This window comes from Perca flavescens, chromosome 5 (genome assembly GCF_004354835.1).
Source record: "Perca flavescens isolate YP-PL-M2 chromosome 5, PFLA_1.0, whole genome shotgun sequence".
Taxonomy (NCBI): domain Eukaryota; kingdom Metazoa; phylum Chordata; class Actinopteri; order Perciformes; family Percidae; genus Perca; species Perca flavescens.
In genome coordinates this window covers 32,663,614-32,691,177 of record NC_041335.1, presented here as the reverse complement: position 1 = coordinate 32,691,177, position 27,564 = coordinate 32,663,614, and the positions used below count along the sequence as shown (strand labels likewise).

At 41.9% G+C, this 27,564-nt stretch overlaps 1 protein-coding gene across 1 annotated transcript; it reads right to left on the bottom strand.

Annotated features, from left to right (window-relative positions):
• Positions 1-4,306: 4,306 nt before the first annotated feature.
• On the bottom strand, positions 4,307-7,761 carry LOC114555945 (probable G-protein coupled receptor 21). The gene has a single exon (XM_028578723.1). It carries the CDS (start codon positions 7,759-7,761, stop codon positions 6,715-6,717), a length of 1,047 nt encoding a protein of 348 aa, XP_028434524.1. The 3' UTR covers positions 4,307-6,714.
• Positions 7,762-27,564: the final 19,803 nt, after the last annotated feature.

Below are 27,564 nucleotides of genomic sequence, written 5' to 3'. Positions count from 1 at the left end.
ATATTTTATGATGCACTTTAGAGCTGACATCATGACATAGCATGTTTTATGGTAATTTGAAAAATAGTCTACATGAAACATATAGAGCAATGATCAGAATGTAAATGTAAATTAACATTAATATTCCTATAACACAGTTCGGCCGCTGTTTTTTTTTTTTGATACCTTGATAGAAACGATATAGAAAAACATTTTTTTATTGTCATTTCACCCAGCCCTAATGCACTTCATTTGTTTTTGTCCATACCTAAAGCAAAACAATTTTTTCTTGTAGGTGTTTGTCACCTCTCCTCTGTAGTATGTAGAGAAAGGAATGCTACGGTTGAAATTTATGCTGATATATATATATATATATACAGTGGTGTGAAAAAGTGTTTGCCCCCTTCCTCATTTCCTGTTCCTTTGCATGTTTGTCACACTTAAGTGTTTCGGAACATCAAACCAATTTAAACAATAGTCAAGGACAACACAAGTAAACACAAAATGCAATTTGTAAATGAAGGTGTTTATCATTAAAGGAGAAAAAAAATCCCAAACCATCATGGCCCTGTGTGAAAAAGTGATTGCCCCTAAACCTAATAACTGGTTGGGCCACCCTTAGCAGCAACAACTGCAACCAAGCGTTTGCGATAACGTGCAATGAGGCTTTTTACAGCGTCCTGGAGGAATTTTGGCCCACTCATCTTTGCAGAATTGTCCTAATTCAGTTACATTAGAGGGTTTTCGAGCATGAACGGCCTTTTAAGGTCATACCACAACATCTCAATAGGATTCAGGTCAGGACTTTGGCTAGGCCACTCCAAAGTCTTCATTTTGTTTTTCTTCAGCCATTCGGTGGTGGACTTGCTGGTGTGTTTAGGATCATTGTCCTGCTGCAGAACCCAAGTTCGTTTCAGCTTGAGTACACGAACAGATGGTCGGACATTCTCCTTCAGGATCTCCTGGTAGACAGCAGAATTCATAGTTCCTTTTATCACGGCAAGTCTTCCAGGTCCTGAAGCAGCAAAACAGCCCCAGACCATCACACTGCCACCACCATATTTTACAGTTGGTATAATGTTCTTTTTATGAAATGCAGTGTTCCTTCTACGCCAATATACTTGGACACACACCTTCCAAAGAGTTCCACTTTTGTCTCATCGGTCCACAGAATGTTGTCCCAAAAGTCTTGGGGATCATCAAGATTGTTCTGGAGAAATTGAGACGAGCTTTGATGTTTTTTTGCTCAGCAGTGGTTTTCTCCTTGAACTCTGCCATGCAGGCCATTTTTGCCCAGTCTTTTTTCCTGATGGTGGAGGCATGAACGCTGACCTTAACTGAGGCAAGTGAGGCCTGCAGTTCTTTGGACGTTGTTGTGGGGTCTTTTGTGACCTCTTGATGAGTCGTCGCTGCGCTCTTGGGGTAAGTTTGGGCGGCCGGCCACTCCTGGGAAGGTTCACCACTGTTCCATGTCTTCGCCATTTGTGGATAATGGCTCTCACTGTGGTTCGCTGGATTCCCAAAGCTTTGGAAATGGCTTTATAACCCTTTCCAGACTGATAGATCTCAATTACTTTCTTTCTCAATTGTTCCTGAATTTCTTTGGGTCTCGGCATGATGTGTAGCTTTTAAGGATCTTCTGGTGGACCTTACTGTGTCAAGCAGCTCCTATTTAAGTGATGCCTTGATTGTGAACAGGTGTGGCAATAATCAGGCCTGGGTGTGGCTAGAGAAATTGAACTCAGGTGTGGACAACCACAGTTATAGTATGTTTTAACAAGGGGGGCAATCACTTTTTCACACAGGGCCATGATGGTTTGGATTTTTTTTCTCCTTTAATAATAAACACCTTCATTTACAAATTGCATTTTGTGTTTACTTGTGTTGTCCTTGACTTTTGTTTAAATTGGTTTGATGTTCCGAAACACTTAAGTGTGACACACATGCAAAGGAACAGGAAATGAGGAAGGGGGCAAACACTTTTTCACACCACTGTATGTATATTATATACAAAAAGATAAAATGGAGTGCTTGCATCCAGTGATTGAAACCAGTAAAGTACAGCCATAAAGTAGCACACTGATCATATATTTGCTGGTAATGTGTTTTCAATATAAGAGCGTAACAAATCCCCCTCCCATCCTGTATTCAGGGTCGTTGAGGGATTAAAGAAGTAAGAATTAATCTCAATTTCAAAGAACTCTTCCAAACTGCAACTGTAATAAATAGTTTGATGGTACATTTTTGAATATTTTTGATATCAACTAAACTCAAAACACAGTAATCAGACCATCTCACTTTAATCAGACAATAACATCTCCCCATTTATAATAATCTGCAGACAACTTGTTCAGATCACATGCTGAATAGCAAAACGCTTCATCCAGAGTTAAGATAATTAAAACCCTTTCATTCAGATCTTTTTACTATTATTGATTCGTAGTGGTTTGAGGGAACACCAAGAAGCTGTATTGCTCTGACTCCCACTGCTGTCAAGGAAAAAAAATGCAAATACAGTATGTTGTGTTTAATGTCATTTGTATTTTGAATAAGACCTTTAATGCTTTAGCTCTTGAGACTGATTGTATAACGAGTTTTTGTTGTTTTAAGCTTTTTGCCCATTTGCGTCATTCTGTCACAACAGCAGCAACTGGAGAGCCGGAGGGTGTTCCGACATGAACAAGTGGTTGCCCTCATAAGAAAACATGATAAGCCATCTGGGTTACACAACAGTAGTTAGGATACTGAGACAAGGAGTACAGTCAGTAAATTGCTCTCAGTAGCATCATGAGACAGAAACATCGATCCAGACTGAACCAGAGTCATGCAGGAAAAGTCTGTCGGTGGAGCGTCTTTCACAAGGAATCAAGCGTGGATCAAACATGTTCAAACACTTTGCAGGAAATTACATTTTCATAGCAGATACATAACACATACTTTACATAGAAAAATGTTGTAGAAAGTGGGGGGGCAGCAGGGTCGGTGGGAGGTTTGTTCTCCCTGAAAGCAGCTGGTGTGTCTGTTGCACCGGAAAAGTCCTACCTCTAAACTCTGAACCCAAACTTTACTCCGAACCCTAAACCCCTGTGGTGAATGGCGTCTCTAGAGGGGAAATGTAAGATGACTCAACACCTTACAGTAACAGCTGCTTTTAAAGTCACAATGAAATTAAAGATGACTTTTATCTTTTCAAATGTTTTTTAAAATGATTCCTCTTGTGATAATACACAAGAATAACAGTAAATGTTATTTATTTTTTAAGTTTTCATAATTTCATATCAAAATCTCATCTGTAATACATTTGAATCGTATGTAATACACTTTATGACCAAATGTTTGTGGTAGGGATCGACCGATGCTTGTTTTTCCAGGGCCGATACAGATACCGATTATTAGTAGTCATTGAAACCGATATTTGGAACCGATATGCATTTACGGTGAAAATCAAAATCTTTAAGTCAAAATAAAGATTTTGGAATGTTACAAACTCCAACATAAAACGTTGGGTTACACTTTACTTGAAGCTATCTACATAAGAGTGACATGACCCTGTCATGAACGTGTCATAAACATTAAAAACAAGTCATGAACGTATATGACATAACGCTTCTGTCATTAAGTGTCATTTGGTTTTTGTCATGACAAGTCAGGGTTAAGGTTAGAGTTATGGTTCATGTGTCATGACTGTGTTCATGACAGTGTCATGTCACTCTTATGTAGATACCTTCAAGTAAAGTGTTACCAAACTTTGTTTAAATGCTTTAAGCTAAACTTTCAACATAATACGCAGTAAAAGAGAGTCAGATAGTCTAAGTCATAGATTAAGTCAGACTCAGTGGGGAGTGAAACCGAAGCAGAGGAACAGACACAGAGCTGTAGCCGAGCCAAAGTAGCGCACTTTTTAACGAATTAACTTTATCGGTTATCAGGCAAATAAAACGCCGATAAAGATCTGCAGACGGACCGATAATCGTCCAGGGCCGATAATCGTCCAGGGCCGATAATCGGTCTATCACTAGTTTGGGGGTGCCCTACAGGAAAACTGAATGGTTTACCATATTCAGTCCAGCCGGGAAACTGTATAACAGATGAGAACTGCATTTTCAACTATGTTTTGAGTATTTTTTTTATCACAGAAAAGTTGTCTTCAAAGTCAAAATCATAGTTTCTATCGCGATTTTGAAATACCAGCAGCCAAACTGCATTATGGCAATATTATATTAACCTCATTTTTTTGGGGCCACTTTTAGGCCTTTATTTGACAGGACAGCTGAAGACACGAAAGGGGAGAAAGAGGGGGAATGACATGCAGCGAAGGGCCGCAGGTCAGAGTTGAACCCGGGCCCGCTGCGTGGAGGAGTAAACCTCTACATATGGGCACCCCCTCTACCAAATGAGCTATCAAGGTGGCCATATTTACGTCATTTTGATGATGCAAGTACTGATCCTTGCAAGAGTATACAAAAATAGCCTTTACCATGTAGCTATTTCATATAGACTATTTATTTATGTATTTATTTATTAATTACTAGAAAACATGCTATATCATGATAAATATCATTATTGAAATATGAGAAAACCTCATTGAAAAATGGCATTTACACATAATATTTGAGGAAAAATGTGGCCCAAGTTAAGGCTAATCCTAACTTGATATAGTTCTTATGCTTAGTTGACAGTTTCTCTTGCAGGTTCTTCTATCCGGCTCATTGGCAGCAAGGTTTATTAATGTAAACTTTCCCTGTTAAATTAACCAATAAATAAATAAAATACACAGCAATTTACAACACCAGAGTATTGCAAACTGGGGTTTGGTTTTCAGTTCAGTTTTATAGTTTACTGCAAATTTAGCATGCTATTTCCACGGAAAGGATATTGACAGTATTTATAAAAAAAAAGAAAATCTGAATTTGATCCAAGGCTTTGTTTTGCCTTTGAAAATACCTGCGTATGCTGTTGCTTAAAAATCTCAGGAGCTCAAAACCTTGAGAACAGCCCCAGATAAAGTCGGCTACACAAAGGTTGGTGATCGGCCGTCCATATACTTTTGGCTATTGTGTTTTATTTACTAAACAATCCTCCCAAAATGTTCTTTTTTTTTGTTTTTTTTTCAACCACCACAAATATATCAAATTCAAGAGCAAGACGCTCTCAGAAATACCATTTCATTGTGACTTTAAAACTCTAGCACTTAAATCTTAAATCTCCCTGCAGTTCATAAAGAATCACTTCTTCTTCTCAACACTGTAAAAAAAAAACAGATTCAGTCTTGAGTGTCGCGTGTCAGACCTCTTGGCTGTGACAAATAAAGTATTTTATGAAACACGCAACAGCACTCCATCCACAAGATCATTTGTAATCCTAGAGGCCTACTTTACATCAGGGGCCCGGTTAGCCACTGTTTAAATATTTAAACTCTGAAGTCTATTTACATGAAGCCACAAGTGGTCACTGGCTCTCTGAAAAAGTGCTCTGACCCTCTTACACTCTGAAGTCGGGCTTGTGATGCACAGCGATAACGCTTCTCTTCCACTTCACCCTGATCTCAACAGCTATTACCTGCTTGAGGGCTCAAGAGACACAAGCAATAAAGACTACAGTCAAGTTAGTCTTTGCATGGTGTTCGTGTGTATCCCGGCAGACAGCAGATTCACCAACACGCGACACGTCAGGGGGTGATTATCTTAAGACGCTACGTGGCTTGTGATTTAGGAGTCATGTACTGTTTCAGCTGAGCTCAAAAGGCAAACAGCCCAGAGGCTTAACAAAGAACCGCTGATAAACCTGAGGAGGAAATGCAAACAGAGAATACAACTCTTCAAATAAATACTATGTATTGTCTCTTTGATGAGGACATGCCGCTGTCTGCCCGCAGCAAAATTTCCCCAGTCAGTGGCATTCTTAGTAAGTAAAGCTAATTCTTAAATCAACAATTTCATGTGAAACCCAAGACCGTGTAAACATACTTGAAGCTTCCCGCTAACACCCAGCTTCAAAAGAGAGGAATAAAACACACACAAGCTCTGAAATAAATCTCAATCTTCTCTCTGGGAAATGAGCTTAAAGTCCATCTGATACACATGTTTAACTCACACACAGGCTGATTATCAGATTGATTTTTCACACACTCATAGAATCTTCTGGAGTTCCCTAAGGGAAACAGATCAGTAGTCTGTTTCAAGTGTAGTGTCAACATTTTTTGCATCACCTGATTCTACCCTGAAAGAACCAAGACATTTTGCAGATTTTTCAGTCAGGCTTGAAAAGATTTCAAATATTTTTTGCATTTCAGTGGATTGCAACAACACAAGTCGCGCTGTGCTTTCCTTTTTTTTTGCTTCTGGGAGTTGTTAAGTCAGTGCAGGCGAGAAGGTTTATTAAATCCATTGAAGTGACACACACATGAATCCTATTCCTACAGTCCACTTTCTTTATCAATATCAAACTTCTTTACTCCGTGTTGTCAGCTTGTGATCTTTGCAGCCATGAAAGAGCAGCATCACACTCAAGAGAAAGCTTCACAGCCTCCACAAAAATCAGCCTTTGAGACGACCGACAGGCATCTGCACGGGCACCTCTGCATGCTCCGTGCAGGGGGTCCTCAACACATTTTAATGCGGGACCAAAAAGACCTGTGTCATGCTATGCAGCTGAGTGCAAACGCAAAGAAGGCCGAGACCCAACCGAATTCATCGTGGTCAGGGCTCATACTTCCCATACCCATCGAGGGTCTGCTCACGGGCTGATGGGAGCTGGAGCCTTTTTGGCGTCCATGCAGCCGAGGCAGGAGGGAAACAACGGGCTAAAGAGGCGGCCGAGACCTTTCCGGAAGACGCTGTTGGAGAGGCTGTAGATGAGACAGTTACAGAAGCTGTTGCTAATCGCCAGCCATGTTGTGAGGAAGGACGCCACCTTGTGGTGATACAGCCCGGCGCTCTCCAGGAGGAAGTAGAGGATGTACGGCATCCACAGCACGTAGAAGACACTGGTGATGCGGAAGAGCACCATGGCGTAGCGTTTGTCCGGGCAGCCCTCGCAGCGCTCCCCCCGCTCGCCTTTATCGCCCTCCGTCTGCGAGCTGAAGCGAGCGTGGCGCTGGGTGATCTCCCGCGTGTGCTGCCGGCAGATTCGGAATATACTCCCGTAGGTGAAGCAGACGGTGAGCGTTGCCGGCGCGTAGAGCAGCACCAAGATGAAGGTGCTGAACCCAGGGCTGGTCTCCCAAGAGTCAGCGCACCACTGAAATATGTCCCCGTGGTAACCCGGCTTGCCCCAGCCGAAGAAGGACGGCAGGAAGATCAGGGCGGAGTAAACCCAGATGAGGACGATGCACGCTCTCAGCCGGCACGGTGTCACCAGCGTGGCGTACGACAGAGGGCGGGTGATGGCAATGTAGCGGTCCACGCTGATGCACGCCAGCGAGGCCATGGAGACGCTCTTCAGCACAGAAACCATATAGCCGAACGCCTTGCAGGTGAGCTCCTCGTTGAGGCCCCGGAGGTAGTGGAGGAGGGACAGCGAGGGCACCAGGCAGCTGACGCCCACCAGCAGGTCGGCGTAGGCCATGGTCTGGATGAAGTGGCTGGTGGTGTGGTGGTGCAGCAGCGGGGCGCAGTGGAAGACGAAGATCACCACCAGGTTGCCCGCGATGATGAGCACGGTGAGGAAGAGAATGACGACCACCTCCAGCACGCAGGTATCCAGGCTGCGGGAGTAACCCGCGGCTCCCAGCAGGCAGAACGGGGGAGAGCCACTTTGGTTTGCATCGGAGGAAGAGTTCATGTTTGGACTTGGGGGGGGGGGGGGAGTAGGGAGCAGGAGGGGTGGCGATTTCAGCTCAACGCAGCCGTTAACCTGTCATCCGAGTCTCTTTTCTGATCCTGAAGTGGCCCGTTCAGTCTTCCGCTCCAAAATCAGAGTGCTTTTTTTCCCTTCCTAAATCAGCATCTTTTCTCCCTCAGTGGGCAGGGAGCCAGTTTCTTAAAGAAGCAGTAATCCATCGGTGTATGCAAGCCAAACTCTGCTGCAGCCGAGTGTGAAATATGTGCATTTGTGCATCCTCGAGAAGCAAATTTCCAACGCAGAACCAGAGATGCCAGTGTGATGCTGCAGAACCGCAAACCGTCCTCCCCTCGCAGCTGTTTATCATATCCCCCCCACCCACCCACCCCCCTCCTGCCTCAACTGCAAGTCCTGAGGTAAGCACTCTGCTCCGGCGGGTAGCCACCGAAAAAATCCTGGCATCCACTTCCTGTCTTTGCAAAGGAAAAGGGAGGGAAAAACAATGCCGAAATTCCCGGCAGCTCCGATGTTAACACTCCTCCACGCTGACAGCAAAGGCTGTCTCAGCAAACAAAAGCAGGAGAGTCCAAACAATAGCGTCGGGTTGTGAAGTGGCAGCCACATCCATGGTTCGCTGAGAGGGGATGAACACATACACACTTCTTCACACACACACACACACACACACACACACACAAAGCTTCTCGAGCAGGAAGAGTTTTGGAGACAGGCGAGCGCAGGCAGGGAACAACCAGAGGTGATGGATAAAGTCACCAGGATCTCCTCTCTGTGAAGCTTCTAGTGAGACCCAGAAACAGCCGGCTGACTTTCAGTGTGTGTGTGTGTGTGTGTGTGTGTGAGCTGATAGAGTGTGTATGCATGAATGTGTGTGTATATGAGAGAGAGAGCGAGATCAGGGAGGCAGGCAGTAAACTGCCTCTCCTCTCTACAGTAGTGGCAGTAGTGATGATGCAGCCACTGCTGCTGCTGCCCTCTCCTCCCCCTTCTCTCTCTCTCTCTGTCTCTCTCTCTGTGTCACACACACACACACACACACACACACACACACACACACACACACACACACACACTGATGTTCCCTCCCCTTCTCTCTTGCACACACACACTGATGTTCCCTCCTCTTCTCTCTTGCACACACACACACACACACACACATTCCTCCTCACTCCCTCTTGCCCTGCCTTTATTTTTTTTTTGACTCTCCTTCTCTTCCTCCTCCATCTCCCGCCCTCTTTTCCCTTTATCCCCACTGTTACTGTATTTCCACTGTACAACACCATAACTGTAGGAAAACCAGTTTAGGTGAAGTCAAAATCCCAGTAAGGATGGATTTGTTTGATTTGATGGTTAAAGAACATCATTTTAACAGCATTTCAGTTGCATATTTCAATGTGAAGGTCCGAGCTACACAATGAAATAAAATCACCTGCAAATAACCAAAAATCCGTGTTTACCAGGATCACCTCGGATGCCTCTAATTTCACAATAAAAACTCTGGCTCAAATTAGTTTCTATGTTTTGGTAAAGACCGATTACCTAACATGAAACTTCTGCAAACTGACCTGGAGTAATTTGTATCTGAATTTTATGTAGTACAGTCATGTGAAAAAATTAGGACACCCATGCTAAAGTTGACTAAAAAGAGGAATAAAAAAATCATCTTTTGGAAATTGATCTTAATGCCTTAATTAAAAAAATGAGGAAAAATCCAATCTTTAAGGATACCAATTTTGTTTGTGAATGAATAATGTATCGTAAATAAATAAATATTCTTCCTTAAAATACAGGGGGCATAAGTAAGTACACCCCTATGTTAAATTACCATAGAGGCAGGCAGATGTTTATTTTTAAAGGCCAGTTATTTCATGGATCCAGGATACTATGCATCCTGATAAAGTTCCCTTGGCCTTTGGAATTAAAATAGCCCCCACATCATCACATACCCTTCACCATACCTAGAGATTGGCATGGTTTTATTTCAGTTAGCCTAATAGCTGGTGATATTTGCATTGAGAGATGATTTTATGGAAAGTACCCCATGCCAATGGTGAAGGGTATGTGATGATGTGGCGCTATTTTTATTCATTCACAAACAAAATTGGTGTCCTTAAAGATTGGATTTTTCCTCATTTTTTTAATTAAGGCATGTCCAAAAGATGATTTTTTTATTCCTCTTTTTAGTCAACTTTAGCATGGGTGTCCTACTTTTTCACATGACTGTATAGCTCCATCTCTGAGAAATTCAAGCACAAAAGTTGAAAAGTGAGGCGGTAGTTATTCTTCAAACCAAAAGCACAATATAAAAAGCTGGTTTGTACCCAACAAACAAATGACTAAGAGTGCCATTTCCAAAGATGAGCATATTAAAACTAAATTAATTGAATGGCTTCCTCAGGATTTCAAAAGGTTTTGTATTATTTTATATTTATATTTTGTACATATTTATTTTTTTGACTCCCTAGCATTTCGTTTATCCTCTCCAGATCCGTATACCCTTCTCTGCAGGTGCACTTCCAGAGTCACTAATGCAGCCATTCATCACTACATCTGTTAGCCAATGAGCAGAAAGCAGGTTTCCATCTCCACAGAGACTGTTCACACCCACCCACGTGCACACACACCCTCCCCGGCAGGCTTCCCTCACATACGGATTATACCCGTGCAATTTTGCCACACAAACACACACACACACACACACACACACACACAGGCCTACTGAGCCCTGGTGGTGTCAATGGAGTTTCATTTTGGAGCTCACAGCAATGACTTAATCTAAATCTAACAGCAAAGCATATTTTCAAAAACAATATCCTACTACTTTCCTACAAGTGAGGTCTGTGCCGTCTCAACCAAAAACAAAATGATATTCGCACTAGGGATGCACCGAATCCAGATTTTTTGGGTTCAGCCGAATACGGAATCCACTGGTTAAGATTCCGCCGAATCCGAAACCAAATACCGAATCCTACTCCCATCCTCAGTCCATTAACACAGTAAACACATTAATGAAGGGCTCATAATTGCAATTACAGTTTTTACACACATTTTCTGAAAGCATGCCTCACATTCTCAGAACTCTACACACAATTCCAAAGAACACACACACAATGGGCAAAACTCCTCAATGCTCCTGCAAAATTAAACTTTACATTCAAAATAATGTAATTTCTTCTCAAAAGGGTATTTTGTTTTCAAATGACATACACAAAGCATCATATGAATAGACATTTATAAGAACCAGATGAAGGCAAGGCAGCTTTATTTATATAGCACATTTCAGCAACAGGGCGATTCAGATGTGCTCAATGTAAAACACTGAAAACACTTCTCCATTCATCATAATGACTTAGGCCTTTTTTTTGGTTCAGTGTTACACTTACTACAGACAGTACATAAGTGTGTTGTAAAACAAATTGAGAATATTGTTCTTATACTCAGAAAACACAAATACACGGTAACAAATATATTTTATTTTTCCCACAAAAACAATGTACACCGTGTACATCCCATTCCAAACCAACACAAAGTTTCACATACAGTGGTCTACATACAAAACAGAAGAATTTACTGTATACAGTTACATAAAATAATACCGTAATAAAAAAAATTAAAAAAACCTATGTTGCATCCTCTCTTCTGTTTCGGTCTTGCCACAGCACCTCATCCACGTCACAAGCAATGTTTTCCCTGGCCAAGCAGCGGGGGAAATATCACCTACGCATTTGTGGATTTCTGTCATACACTTTCCATCTCCAGGCAGAAAAAAATTCCTCAATAGGATTGAGGAATGGAGAATATGGAGGGAGATACAGTACAGGACTAAAAAGCGTGGGTGGGCAGTGAACCAGTTATGAACCAGAGCAGCCCTGTGGAAACTTACGTTGTCCCAAATGACAACGCACCTGAGCTGCTCTGGGCCATCTACCTGATCTGGTGGAATGAGTGGGTGGTGTAGGGTGTCCAGGAATGTGATCAGATGGGCACTGTTGTAGGGGCCAAGGGTAGCATGGTGATGGATGACGCCTTGGTGGGTAATCGCTGCACACATTGGGATGTTCCCTCCGCGCTGGCCAGGGACTTCAACAATGGCATGCTGGCCGATGATATTCCTTCCCCTCTTTCGTCTTTTTGTGAGATTGAATCCAACCTCATCAGTGAAGATGAACTGGTGCTCCACTGCAGCCACCTCTAGCTCGAGGACTCTCTGAATCACACATAACAATATCAGAAATAGACATGAGTGGTCACTATTGTGGAGCACAATCATTATGATTACAATACTGAAATATGTATAATTTATACAGTGTTGAGAGTATGCATCAATTGTGGGATTATATAGGACTCACTTGCACATAGTTATGTCGCAATTCTTTGACTCTTTCTGAATTGCGTTCAAATGGCACCCTGTAGACCTGCTTCATCCTCAGATTATTTCTGCGCAAGACACAGTCTTGATAAGCTTACCCTATAAATATTTTGAAACATCTCATTGTTTTCTAGTATTTTTCTTTGTATTTGCCGTAATGTTATGGCGTTATTTTCTAGGATCATGTTGATTATTTCAGTTTCCTGTTCAGGAGACAGAAGACGTTCCCGACCACCTTGTGTTGGTAATCTTTCAGTTCTGCCAAACAAATAGTAAAATACTGTAAATAAAAAGTAGGAATACATTTCCCAAATACTTGAAACATACTTTATTTTTACAGTCCTACAGAACAGTCCACAGGCATTACTGTACTACTGTACTCACTGAGTACTGTATTGATATGTAGTATTGCAATTTTCTAGTGAGAGTATTTCTTACCTAGTCTCATTTCGGAAAGTCCGGATGATGGATGCTACAGTGTACCTGCTCAAATTTGGCTGTACTCTTTGCCCAGCTTTCCTCATTGTTAGACCATGGTTGACCACATGATCAACCAAAGTGGCTCGGATCTCATCAAAGATTACGGTCCTTGGCCTTCCCCTTCCCCTTCCTCGTCTTCGTCCTCGTCCTCCCCGTCCTCCTCCTCTTACTCTCACTCCTCTGGCTCTGCCTCTGTTTCCAATGTTGGCATCCATTGCTCCAAAACAGAACAGCTCACCTGTTGCCCTTTTACGCTAAAGCTCTGATTGCTAATTGTAAAACTGTGTGATGGGTGTTTGCCTATGTGATGAGTCAGTATTCATATTTGAATGTCAGTGTGTTTCTTGTGAAAACAACAGATTGTATGCATGAAAATTGTGCCAAATGCAGAGAAATTGTGTGTAGTGTTTTGAAAAAAGTGTGTTTTAGAACTTCAATTTGAGTGTAAAGCAGGAATTGTGCTTGTAGTTTAGCAGAATTGGTTAAGGGGGTTGGTACATGAGTTACATGTTGTTCTCATTGTGTCTCAAGTACCAGTAATTGTATGTAAACAATTGAGAAAAACTGTAATGTGTCGGTCCGGGCCGGGCTTGGACACAACAGCACAGGCTCCAGTAGGGTCGGGCTTAATTTTTTGGGCCTGATCATCTAAGCTTTACTGTCTGGTTAACACAAGCATACGCAAATGTTTGAACAGCGGCAATGTCGTGTATTGTTTAGGGTCCTTGCCACCACGAGACAAATCGGCATTACAAATTGAACATGTAGCTTGACTTGAATCGCCTTCTTTTGACTGAAAGTACGTCGACCAGCGTAGCGCGAGTAGTGCAAGCGTAGGGTTCGGTTCAGTGGAAAAGAATTCTAAGGTTCGGCAGAAACCAAACACCGTCAAAAAGCTCAATATTTGGCCAAAGCCGAATCCTGGATTCGGTGCATCCCTAATTCACACGTTCTTGTGATATAGGTGGTGCTGGAAGTTTGGTCTTTAAAATGTTGTAAATAATGTCGGGGACACTGTTTCTAAAAAGATTTTTGTCAGCATTAGACCCTGATGAAGAACTATATTTTGGTGGCAATGCGTTGGTCATTTTAAATGCTTATTGCCATGTAAATAAAGGCAGTCAAATCTTTTCACAAATACAGCCATGATTTGTTTTTGAAGGAGACATGCATTTAAGAGCAGATTCGACCCGTGCAATGAGAACTTCACAGGATAGAATGAGCCCCTGAAGTATCCAAATACCACCTGTATGTGATCACCACAAAGACCCAGCAGCTCTTCTATTCCATTGTCTTCACATTATAATCTTGTATTTTGTTTGTTTTATTTAATCCGCCACTTCTTGCTTCCGTAGGACTCTCATATCCCCAAAGGATATGATCCATCTTCTTTATGATACCATTTAAATAGGACAGCAAAGCACTGGTTCAATACAGTATGCGTCACTATCAAGCCGTCTGCTGATACACCACATCAAACCACAGCATCTCCTGTGATATTTGGTTCAGGGGGAACCGGAGGGGCTACTGCGAGAGCCTCTTCCTCTTACAGACCGGCTGTCAGTGAGAAACAGAGACGCCATTCAGACACTGTTTGTTTTTTTGTTACCATATGGTGAGCCTTGAGGTGGGTAGGAGGGCCATTAGATGCCATGTTTACGTGTCTGTTTTTTTTTTTTCCACAGGTCAGAGGTGCCACATCTGCCCGAGTTATGAGGCCGAACGTTGAGGCGGCCAAACAAGCAGCCGGTCGTCTGACATCTTGTAAGAAGATATGTTAACATGAACGCAGACATCAGCACCTCCACCGTGTTACCGACGTCACCACGCCGCAGCTCTGAGTAAACAGCAGGCAGGCCGGCCGGCGGGGAAAGCCACCTTGTGACCGACCGTTGGGAAAGGAGAGCTTGTGATGCCGCGGTTCGAGAGAAGCAGACAAGATATGAACATCCCAACAGCCCTCAAGCCGAGGCTGTCACAGAGAATACCTGAGGCTCAGAGTGTCTGCAGAAGAACAGCTAAAAGGGCTCTTAGTTATATAAGTTTGCTGAAGGATGACTTTGGTATTATTAGACTTCATAAGAAAGTGAAATTCATAGGTTGACAATCAGCTGTTTCATGTTCCCCATGAAGACCACTGTGTTCAGGCATTTTTTGTTTAGCCCTCAAGGGCTTTAAACCCAACACCACAAATGTAAAACACATTTCTAGGAAGGCCAGGTGGCTATGTCACTGTTATATTACCCAACAAATACAGAGAAAAAAAGTACAGAAGCCACATTGATCATATTTTCATTATTGTAAAAATAAAACAAAATTGGACAGAAAATCTATATTTCAGGACTCGGGTCAGGATTGGGACCAATAAATCTTGATCAGGACATCCCTGGAGTGTATACTCTAAAAAGATTTAAATCATCCCTTTCTCCAATATTTTCATATCCATAATTCCTGTCTGTTCCTTCTGAATAATTTTACATATGATACAAAATTCTTCCGTAATGAAAGCCTTTTTTCCTTTTCTTCCCTTTCAAAGTAAAACATCTTAAATCATACCCTATGCAATGATTTGGTTAAACTACTGGCCGCTGTTTGAGGCATCTCCATAGACGATTAACCAATCAGAGGGGAGTATTTTTAGTTTAGTAACATCAAACTTTTAAAAGTGTATCAGAAAACATTAATAACAGTTGGGTTGTTTTCTTGTGTCTGAACAAAAGACCTGTCAAGCTGTCTTTTACATTTAGATCACGGATAGTTCCTTAGAAGAAAAATGTCAGTTCCCTCGTACAGTCTGAAATCACAGGGGACGGCTGTGTGAACACTCGGTAAAACATACTGGTCGATTCTATTGTGCATGGTTCACGACCCGACAGGTTCATTCATAATTCATGCACTAACACATCTTTAATGTGTTCATAAATTACACTCTCGGGTATCTTCCCCCCCACTGTTTTTTTTTTTCCAGAGAAAGGCTGTGACCAACGAGAGCTTCTGTCCAAATTGAATTAACTTCGGTCACATGGTTCATTAGGGGGAAGCCTGCCTGGTGCCATGAGCGATTATCTTTTACAACCCGAGTCTGCACGACCAACACGGTGTCCTCGCGGTCAACAGACATACATTAACAGGCCCCAGACACACAGGACGCCATTACAGGAGGCTGCAGCCTGTGTCAGACCACAGAGAAAATATGTCACGTTGACAGATGATGCTGTTTTACAAACCACTGTTTAATTCAGGAAGCACAGGATGTTCAGTTTCAGAAGCTCCACACATGATTAGATTCTGCCACAGTTGAGTTTCATATGTACGGTGTTTACTTTATAACATAATTTTGCTCAAAGACAAACATTTGGGCGATGTACAATATGACAAGCGTTTTGGGTAAGGGCAAGTGGTTGCTTTTGGTTATTTTCAATCCAGTATCTGAAGGATACAAAAGGTAAAATGAGCAGTGTTCTAACTATGACATAAATCTTTTCAAGTTTAAACCCCACTGGTGGATGAGTCAGTGCAAATTTCTGCTGTGGCGCCAAACTTTGTTTAAACTCACTGATCTGGGATGTCTACAAATCCAAAAATACTATTTATGTCAGGCTGAACGTTTGGGGGAAATGTGTGTAAGATGATGCAAAAGACATCTAGTATATGCCTATGTGAACATCATAGGGTTTCAGTTTAGAGCTGGAACACGACGATAAACAATAAATCAATCTATTTTATTTGTCACATGAAATCAAGGTACAATTCCAGTTACATTACCAATGTAATGTAAATGTAATTTTTAATGATTGTCTTTGCCTTTTTCTTTTGCAGTAGCGGGTGTAATATTTCCTTTAGGCAGGGTAGGCACTTTTCCACAGATGGCTTCTCAGATGCTTCTGTGTAACAAACCATTTGGCTTGTCATGTTACCAAATCACAAAAATGCATAATGACAACACCAAAATTGTCCAATCAAGTCAGTCCTATGACTTCATGTTTGGCCGGACGACATAAAGTGAACTGGTGTGAAAGCACCCTGAGATGTCTTTAAATGCCAGCATACAGAGGATAAACCTTTTTATCTAAGTGAAGACAATGCACAACCCTCAGGACCAACTTTGTTCACCACATTTAGTTTTTCATGCAATTTCATCATTTAGCATCTAAATTCTGTTTAGGTTAAAGCAAGATTTGGAAAATGTCAATACTGACTAATAGAAGAAGAAAAGTGACAAATCAAGCCAGTGGTGTTAAAGTGCTCATATTATGCTCATTTTCAGGTTCATAATTGTATTTAGAGGTTATACCAGAATAGTTTTATGTGGTTTAATAGAACATCATATTTTTGTTGCTGCAGCTCCTCTTTTCACCCTGTGTGTTGAGCTCTCTGTTTTAGCTACAGAGTGAGGCATCTCACTTCTATTCCATCTTTGTTGGGAGTCGCACATGCGCAGTAAGTACTGCTAGCTAGTCAGTGGCAGCGTATGAGGGCGTGCCACACTTGCAGCTAGGCGAACATTATAACGTGTGTTACAAAGTGACGTACGTTCGTCACGGAAGTAAAGTCTGGCATACAATAGAACTGTTTGGAGCAGTTTGTGAACAGTGTTTTCTCTGGAAGATTGGGTGGACTTTGGGTTTTTTCACTTTGTAAATTTATAATGTGCAAAAAAAGATATATAACACAATAAAGGAAAGGGGAAAAGCCAAAAAGCATAATATGAGCACTTTAAAGGGAAAAGTCCCAATTATGTTGGGGTGTGTGTGTGTTGCCTTGATATTCTACCAACGGGTGTTTTCAAAAATGTTTCAAATTGTTTGGCTTCTGATCTTCTACAGATTGTAAACACATCTCTGCTCTCAGGTATCTTCCCACAGGCCCTGAAAACGGCAGTCATCAAGCCACTCCTAAAAAAGAACAATCTAGACATGACACTAATGAGCAACTATAGGCCAATATCAAACCTTCCATTTTTAAGTAAAATCATAGAAAAAGTGTTTTTTCAACAAATCAACCTTTTCTTATCGCTAAACAACAGTTTTGATGCCTTCCAGTCAGGTTTTCGACCACACCACAGCACTGAGGCAGCTCTTGTTAAAGTTTATAATGACATCCACTTAAACACAGATAGTGGCAAAATTTCAGTCTTAGTATTACTTGATCTCAGTGCTGCATTTGATACGGTAGACCATGACATATTGCTTGACCGATTGGAAAACTGGGTTGGTCTTTCTGTCTCAGTACTAAAGTGGTTTGAATCCTATTTAAAGAATAGGGACTACTTTGTGTCTATAGGTAATTATACATCTGAGCATACAAATATGACGTGCGGAGTTCCCCAAGGCTCAGTTCTGGGGCCTCTTCTGTTCAACATCTACATGCTTCCACTGGCTCAGATTATGGAAAACAACAAAATAAGTTACCATAGTTATGCGGATGACGACAAAAATTTACATAACCTTATCGCCAGGGAACTATAGCCCAATACAACAATTAAATATGTGCATTGAACAGATTAATGATTGGATGTGCCAGAACTTTCTTAAATTAAATGAAGAAAAAACGGAGGTGGTTGTTTTGGAGCAAAAGAGGAACGATTGAAAGTCAGCGCTCAGCTTCAAACGACAATGTTAAAAACAACAGACAAAGCAAGAAATCTTGGTGTAGTCATGGACTCAGACCTAAATTTTAAAAGCCACATTAACATAATTAAAAAATCAGCCTATTATCACCTTAAAAATATATCAAGGGTTAAAGGGCTTATGTCTCAGCAGGATCTGGAAAAACTTGTCCATGCTTTTATCTTCAGTAGACTTGACTATTGTAATGGTGTCTTTACAGGTCTCCCTAAAAAATCAATCAGACAACTGCAGCTGATTCAAAACGCTGCTGCTCGAGTCCTCACTAAAACCAAGAAAGTGGATCACATCAGTCCAGTACTGAAGTCTCTACACTGGCTTCCAGTGCCTCAAAGAATTGATTTCAAAATACTTTTACTGGTTTATAAATCACTAAACGGTTTAGGGCCAAAATACATTTCTGATCTGCTACTACATTATGACCCACCCAGACCTCTCAGGTGGTCTGGGACAGGTCTACTTGTTGTCCCCAGAGTCAGAACTAAACAGGGGGAAGCAGCGTTCAGTTTTTATGCTCCACATATCTGGAACAAACTCCCAGAAACCTGTAGGTCCGCTCCAACTCTCAGTTCTTTTAAATCTAAGCTAAAGACCTATCTTTTTGATGTTGCTTTTCTTTAAATAATCTATTTTATTAACTTTAATTTCTTATACTGCACTGTAACTTTTATTCTTATACTGCACTATCAATTTTATTCTTGTCTTTTAATGTTTTTAATTTGTTTATTATTGTTTTTTTAATTGTTTTCTAACTGCTCTTTAATGTTTTATGTAAAGCACTTTGAATTGCCCTGTTGCTGAAATGTGCTATATAAATAAAGCTGCCTTTATTGGGATGTCATGATACTAAAAATCTAGTAGTTGGTATCCATGCCACCAAACGAACACGATATTCGATACCAAAGTCGATACCAATGTGAAAAAGTAAATAATAATAATGTTGTTTTATTACAGAGAAACAGACTTTACTTTCTGTTTGGGATGAAGCACTCTGTTTTACTGTGCTAGTGGGCATTCTTCTTCTTCTCCAGCAATTAGCGGCAGACTAGAACACTTGTGGGCGTATACTGGCCCCATCAGGTCAGAAAGAATTGCATCCTCTTGGTACCAACGGTACTGTAGAAAAACAAGTACCGTCACGTTTTCAGAATTTTGGTACCTACTTGGTACCGAAGTACCGGGTCTCATGACATCCCTGGTAGGGTATAGCCTATTGTACGTTCAGCCGAACGAACCACTCTCTGCACGGCCTTCTGGGTCCTGTTCGGTGCTGTTGCCGTACCAGGCAGTGATGTTCGCCGTCAGGGCTCTCTCGGTGATGCAGGAATAGAAATTCCTTGGTATTTGAGGAGCTTTTCTCAAGCATCTGAGGTGAAACAGTCTCTGCCTCTCCTTTCTCACCACTGAGTCAGTATGCAGTGCCCAGGTCAGACCCTTCGATGATGTGGACACCAAGGTAATTGAAGGTGTCCCCCCTTTCCATCAAGGACCCATTTATATTAAGGGGGGCGTGGTTGAAGACCATGAAAATAGTCTGACGGGAAACAATTATTGTGAAATACACACAACAGGATGTCACACAAATGGGCCACTTCAGTGACACTCCCACACCCCCGTGCAACGCCGGAGCGCCTTAGCGTTTATTGGCAGGGTGTTTATTCTCCTGTAACTAAACCAGTAGTGACTCACGTATATCCTCTATCTCGTCTATGGGATTTTTAGACCATAAATCATTAACTCGCCTACTCTGAGATGTGGCCAGTAATCCAGAGGTCTGAAACCAAACTACTCTCTTGTTTCTGACGTCTTCCTTCAATCCTTGATATTGTTTCTTACAGCCTGTTATTGATGCAGTTTAACTGAACAAACAGGCACAAGACTAATCAGAGCAGGAGGCAGCAGTTAAACAGTCATCTCCAGTGTTCCTTTAAAAAGACCTTTTCAGGCAGTTCAACTGCTAAAAATGGCAAATCAGACAACTTTTTATCATTTTAAAAGCTTAAAAATCAAAGTAACTGTTGATCAATCCAATTTGTTTACCAGCTAGACGCCAGAACCAAAAACTGAAGCATTGCTTACCCTCTTGTGTGATTTTAAAAACCTTACTTACACACGTTTAAGTCTCAACATGTATAAAAACATGTACAACATGGGAATTATATTTGCTGTCAACCTGGTTGACTGAAAGTGAATCAAAATAAATGAGTGGGTTCATCCTGTTGAGAGTGTGACAGTGACCTACCACACCAGCATTCACCTCCTCATTACAATAAGCTGCAGTGATTCACCGAGGCAGGTATAGCCAGAGTCACTGCTTTGCAACTTTAAATATTCTGCCAGCTGTAATCACACAGAGAGGTGCTGAGATACTGCTGCACACACACACACACACACACACACACACACACACACACACACACACACACACACACACACACACACACACACACACACACACACACACACACACACACACACACACACACACACACACACACACACACACCAGAAAAGCATCTTTTCAAAAACAATATCCTACTACTTTCCTACTGGTGAGGTCTGTGCCGTCTCAACCAAAAACAAAATGATATTCACACATTTTTGTGAAATAGGTGGTGCTGGAAGCTTGGTCTTTAAAATGTTGCTACAGTATATAATGTTAGGGACACTGTTTCTAAAAAGATCTTTGTCAGCATTTGACCCTGATGAAGAACTACTGTATATGTTGGTGGCAATGTGTTCCATCCATCCATCTTCGTCCGCTTATCCGGTATTGGGTTGCGGGGGTAGCAGCTCCAGCAGGGGACCCCAAACTTCCCTTTCCCGAGCAACATTAACCAGCTCCGACTGGGGGATCCCGAGGCGTTCCCAGGCCAGGTTGGAGATATAATCCCTCCACCTAGTCCTGGGTCTTCCCCGAGGCCTCCTCCCAGCTGGACGTGCCTGGAACACCTCCCTAGGGAGGCGCCCAGGGGGCATCCTTACCAGATGCCCGAACCACCTCAACTGGCTCCTTTCGACGCAAAGGAGCAGCGGCTCTACTCCGAGCTCCTCACGGATGACTGAGCTTCTCACCCTATCTCTAAGGGAGACGCCAGCCACCCTCCTGAGGAAACCCATTTCGGCCGCTTGTACCCTGGATCTCGTTCTTTCGGTCATGACCCAGCCTTCATGACCATAGGTGAGGGTAGGAAGGAAAACTGACCGGTGGCAATGTGTTGGTCATTTTAAATGCGTATTGGGATTTAAATACAGCCCATTCGCATGTAAGCAGGAAGGACGTTTAGTAGAGACACTCACATGTAATAAAACTTAATTTACTGAACTAGTGCAGTGCCCTTTTAAAGCGTGTGCTTGTTCAAAACGGGCCGATTGCTTGGTTGGTTTTTCTCTTCACAACTTTATCTAACTATAAGCACGGTTCAGTCAGGTGCGGCAACATCCGTGTATCACACATCAAGGGAAGCGAGCGGGGTGGCCCGGGCGGGTGAAGCAGGGAGCCGGGCTCAGCCACTACAGCGCGCAGAGCGGCCAGAGAAATGGGCGCAACCGTCAGCAACGAAACAGCGCGCTGGAGAGCCCATGAACCTGGAAGTTTATCTAACATGGGTTTGTGTAGGATTCATTTCATCATTTGCATGTAGGGTAGACAGCAATCAGTTTTTTGATAACTGATAACTTTTTGGCACGACACCTGTCGTCCACTGCGAAGACATGCTTGGGCTCTCCGTTGGTATTATAGCAGTGCCAGTGAACTGCAATCAATGAGCCGTCTAGGGATGTAGCCCCCGCTGCTGTACAGCAAGTATGGGAGACACACACACACACACACACACACACACACAGGTTCCTCAATTTATAGTTAGCTGTCTGGTTTCTATGAAGTAAAACAATATGAACTTTGGACTTATTATGATGGTCGTGTTATACATCACCAGAAAGTGGCACCAAAATCTGCATATTTTCGCAAAATATCTAAAGTCTAGAAGCTTGGCGACGTAGTGATACTCAAAGGACTATAGTTGGTGAACAACTAGTGAGTGAACTGCTAACAGCTAGAGTAGTGCTAATCGGCCACTGTATGCTGTAGCTTTTCAGGATTCTTTCTATTTTCTCTGTGCTGTGCTGTTGACTGCCCTCTGGTGTTTTTTCCCCCAGGGTTGTACATATGGGACTCCAAGTTCACACTGTTTATAGGCTTCTGTCTCATAACTGTGTAAAAACATGATTTTTTTTTTTGGCGCAGCACGGTGACGGCCTCAGGGCCTCTGCCAGTGCTTGCGTGTGTTGTGGTTTGTTGTTATGTTTTGTGTTGTCTTGCAGCGTTGCTGTTTCCTGGTCGGCTGGAGCTGGATGCAGCCGGATTTTGGCTTTCCACAATTAAATGAACATGATCGACATTGTCATATTGAGGTTTTAAAGTGTGTGCTCTGCTCATAGAAAGGTTGACGTACACTGGGCATGTGCATGCCGGTAAGGCTGATAACACCGCTGGACACTGGACTCGTCGTAATCGCTCGAATAATAGCTTGCATCCCACGCGTGTTGGCAGTAGTAGCATTATAACAGTCAACATTCAATCTTTGATCATGGTCAGGCTGAGTGTGCCAAGAACTATGTCATACATGAAGCTTATATACAGTGTATTAAAACTCCTCCCTGAAGGGGAGACTTTAACTTGTTTTTTAATCAGACAACCGGCACCTGCTATATCTGTTATGATACGTTGGATAGACAAGCTCCGTCCTTGGAGATAATGATAATGGTTGCTTGCCAACAATAACACACAACATGCAGTTTATAGAAGGATAGGTATGAATTGCAATGGTGCTTTTCAGTTACAGTAGTAAACAAGGTTTTACTCAACCCAATTCCACACTGTTGAACATATATAAAAATCAATGAAAATACATCTAAACATAGTGACTGATTCCTATGAGTAAATCACTTAACAGAATCACATTTCACAACCCGGTGGGTGATATATGAGTGAAACCTTAGTGAAAGCAATCAATACACTGAATGATTATTAGGCACTCATGGATTATGAAATATCAAGACCTTAAATTTTACCAAAATGAACCAAAATCATACTAAGTAATATTGCTAAATGCAGTTTTCTTGTCTAGTATGTCAGAGTAAGCTTTAATTAAATACCTCAAAAATGCTAATCCAACACTCAGAGTAAGGTTCATGAAAAACATAATTCAACACGTGAACTATGTTAAAAGTAGATTAAATCCAGTTAAGTGAACTGGATACATGTTACTAAGACCTTGGTTTACTAATGCAGGGCAGTCCAATGAAAGGAAGGAAATCAAATCAAAATCAACCCACACTTGCTGAAACTGACTCTATGTTCCAGTAGAACCAGATGAAGCAGGTAATAATAAAAAAAAGGCTAAGTGCTGGATCTTTGCAATCCTACCTACAGCAGCTTTAAACAAGACATTTGAGGACGTCATCTTGGGCTTTGGAAAACACTGATCGACATTTTTCACCATTTGCTGACATCTTATTGACCAAACAACTAATCGAGAAAACAATCAACAGATCATTCCACGATGAAAAGTTGCAGCCCTAGCTCTCATACAGGTCAATAACATGGAACAGAAACAAATAGTCGGCCCTAGTATGATCAAACAATTGTATATTATATTGTATGCATCAGCTGAGTAATGTTCCCCTGTGGATCAAGCCATAGAACACAGCACGGCGAACCAGTCGGGTTTAATGCAGCACATACATATTGCCGCTTTTCTTTGCAAAAATAAAGTCTAAAGCCCTTTTTTTTATTAGGCTGGATTTTTTTTTGGAGTTTCCCTTTAATATTTATATAATGACTGTGGCTAGACATGAAAGGGGGAGAGAAATGGCGGACGACACGCAGCAAAGGGCAGCAGGTCGGATTCAAACCCGCGCTGCTGCAGGTCTCAGCCAACATGGGGTGAACGATATTACTGGGTGAGCCAGAGGCCACCCCGTCTAAAACCCTTTTTGTGTGTTTTAACAGAACTTCTCTGTGATTTATTGTTGTTTCCATATAGGCTGTAGGTAATGTGGTCAATATCATCTGCAAATGTTACACCATACCATGGAGCTATACAGTACACATTCCACATTTTTCTCCCCAGCTAATGGGATAATGGAGAGAGTCGAGGTTATCAAATTGTGCCATTTCTCCTTTAGTTTAAAGATAGAGAGGTGGTTCAGAATTGGGTTAGGTCACTAGTTGGATGAAAGACAGACGTGTGATAAGTTAAGCAAGTTAACAACAAACCCCCCCCAATACTGCGTAGGCCGCTGTCTGTTAAACTGTCTGGGAAAGTCCATGAGAGATTACACAGGAATGTGCAGACCATTTGATTAAAGTGTTTTGAATTTATTGCCTTGTTTTCCACTACTACGGTTTCACAATTCACACACTGTTTTTGTTGAACTTTACATGCCTGCCTGTTCAATGTGTGTGCGCCTACTGCAGCAGAAGGACTAGGTTCTCCAGTCAGTGCCCTTGATCAAAGCACTGGCTCAGATCTGGAGTTGGTCCCCGGGCGCTGTGATTGGCTGCCCACTGCTCCCTTGAGGGATGGGTTAAATGCAGATAATGAATTTCACTACATGTACGTGTATGTGACAAATAAAGTACCTTTACCTTTACCTTTAGAAACCTATAGTTGGCCGGGCGTGAGCCAAAAGAAATCTACTGTCTTGCAACCTTGTACATCCAGCTCCTAACTAAATCAGAAGTTACATGCCTGGGCATTCTCAATTCACAGGTCCGCTGGAAAGTCAGCGGACGAGCGCTCGGTGAAAATGTTCGCGCATCTCAAAAGCAGGGAGATTCCGTTCAAAAATGTAGGTCTCCTTTGTCAGTTCGCCATGTGTCTACCAGGCACCAACGCTCCCGTTGAGCTACGGCTGTGCGATATGGCCTAAAAAAAAAAAAAAATCCCGCCATGTATACCATTATGATTATTCATGCCAATTGTGTGGAAATATAAATTGGTTTGAGTGTTTTCCCTACCATTGTTTTTTTTTTGGTGCCTAAAGACAAAATTATATAATTATGCTGTATATTCAACAACAACAAAACGGATGCGTAAGATAAAGCTGTTGTGCTTCTCGTCGTTTCAGCGGCATTTAGTAGATGTGTTGAGCCGCAACAGAGTTCCTCGACACCGGCTCTGGTGCTCCGCATGGTGCTCCGTCAGGTCAGCGGTAGCTGGTGGTTCAGTTATCCGAGAATAGGTGACTCTCAGCCGGGGACAGAGCACCGCGAGCTGCCGGTCATTTTGGCGGAGATTACGGTTATGTAAGCAATGAAATGACTAGTTAAGAAACTAACTAACTGTCGCTGTCATGTTGTTTGTGTATCTATGGCAAACGCGCGGGTGGAGGGCTGAGCCCGTTCGGAACTACGGGAGGCCAGAGGGGAGCGTCGGCGGATGTTAAGGAGAAAACCGATTTTCATTTTAACAAATTGACATTAACTACACATTTTAGTTAATCGATAAAATCGATTTAACGCCTTTTCGCTCATGAACAACACATTGACTGACGAGAGGAACCGTATGACCATTCCCACCTTAAAGACGCTACTAATCACACGGGCCAATTTTGCTGACACCTGTTTCACAGTAGGCTTTCAGCCAACAAATTGATTTTTGAGAATTAATGTTTCCAATAGGGAAGCTATCTGCTCTATTAAATGAGATTACATTTGTGTGTGTGTGTGTGTGTGTGTGTGTGTGTGTGTGTGTGTGTGTGTGTGTGTGTGTGTGTGTGTTGTTGGTTAGAATGACACTGGTAACACTTGAGGGTACATGAATTATCATTAATTGATGTAGGCCTATGTATTATTATGCATTATGTAATTAATGATTTATGTGTTACTGCATTCCTTAATATCCCATGAATCATCAGGAATTGACCTTTTCATAGTCTGTCATTCGTGACCTCCTACATGAACAACACAACTAAAGCATTAGGTACGTGGGCACATCATTATGAACTATTAAGCATGATCATGATTATTTATTTTTCTGCAAAACAATTTGGTCCTCACTGCGCAAATTCTGATTTGAACACAACTTGTGCATAATGATGTAGCCACCTTACCTAATGCTTTAGTTATGTGTTGTTCATGCATGAGGTCATGAATGAGAGGCTATGAACTCATGTCAATTCCTGATGATTAATAAGATATAAAGGAATGAAGTAATGCACAAATCATGAATTAATTCATGCATGAATTCATAATTCATGTACCCTTACTGTAAGGTGTGTAGTGCCATGCAATAAAAAATATGTAGTCTACATACCAAGAAAATTCATGAATATTAGCTGAGATATCCCATTATGTTGTGAGCAGTAGGCCTACGTGTCCTGTTGGCAAAATTGTGTCTAATAGGTCTGTGTCTATGTCTGACCTGGGCTGGCACATGTTCACGTTAAAAAACGTGTGTGTTTAAATCTGGTCACCCTAGTAATACAGAAATTCAGTGAGTTATAGGTGCTGAAACAAAAAGTCTTACAACCATCCCCAATAAGTAAAGAATCACAAATTTAAAAAATACAACATGAAATGTAAAAAAATAAATAAAATAAGAGAAAATAAAGAGTGTCCTGAGTAGGGCTGGGCTTAAAAAATCGATTTGCCGATTAAAACTGTCCAGTTCTCAGAATTCAAATCCAGAATTGATCTCTGTCTGTATCATAGGACACCAGGAGACCTAGTACCAAGTAGGCCAGGAGTGAGAGAGAGAGAAAATATATCTGTGTACTTTCAAGGTTGGTGTTTGATTCCCTGTGAGTAACTCAATCCTAAATACATTGAGGTTCTGCTCCAACACAAGAGGCCCAATGTGGCTGTAAGCTGCTCACCCAACCGTCATAATAACTTAACTTATTATAATTACATTCCATTGTTTAAATAGAGGGCTGTAGATTAGCTGACTCCCTGTACACACTTTCCCAAAACAGGCGTTTCAACTAATGGCTCCCTGGAAAGATTCCCACATTACAATCAGATGAACGAGGGCCTGCACTAACAGCATGCAACGCACCAACACACACACACACACACACACACACACAGCTGGCAGACGAGTGCTAATAAAAAAAGCTTTTAATTATATTCCTTGCCTCTTGAATTCATCTCAGGATTGCGATTAAGGAATGCTGTGTGTGCTAATGGGAGCAGGGAAAAAAAAGTGGCGGTGGATTTTATATTTGTTTAATGACGCTTCACAGCTTAGCGCACTGACAGATAGCAGATCAGAAAAACCTCAGCAATTTCCCCCTTACATG

Excerpts from the sequence above, each read along its gene's own strand:
- LOC114555945 (XM_028578723.1), bottom strand. The coding sequence starts at position 7,761 with ATGAACTCTTCCTCCGATGCAAACCAAAGTGGCTCTCCCCCGTTCTGC.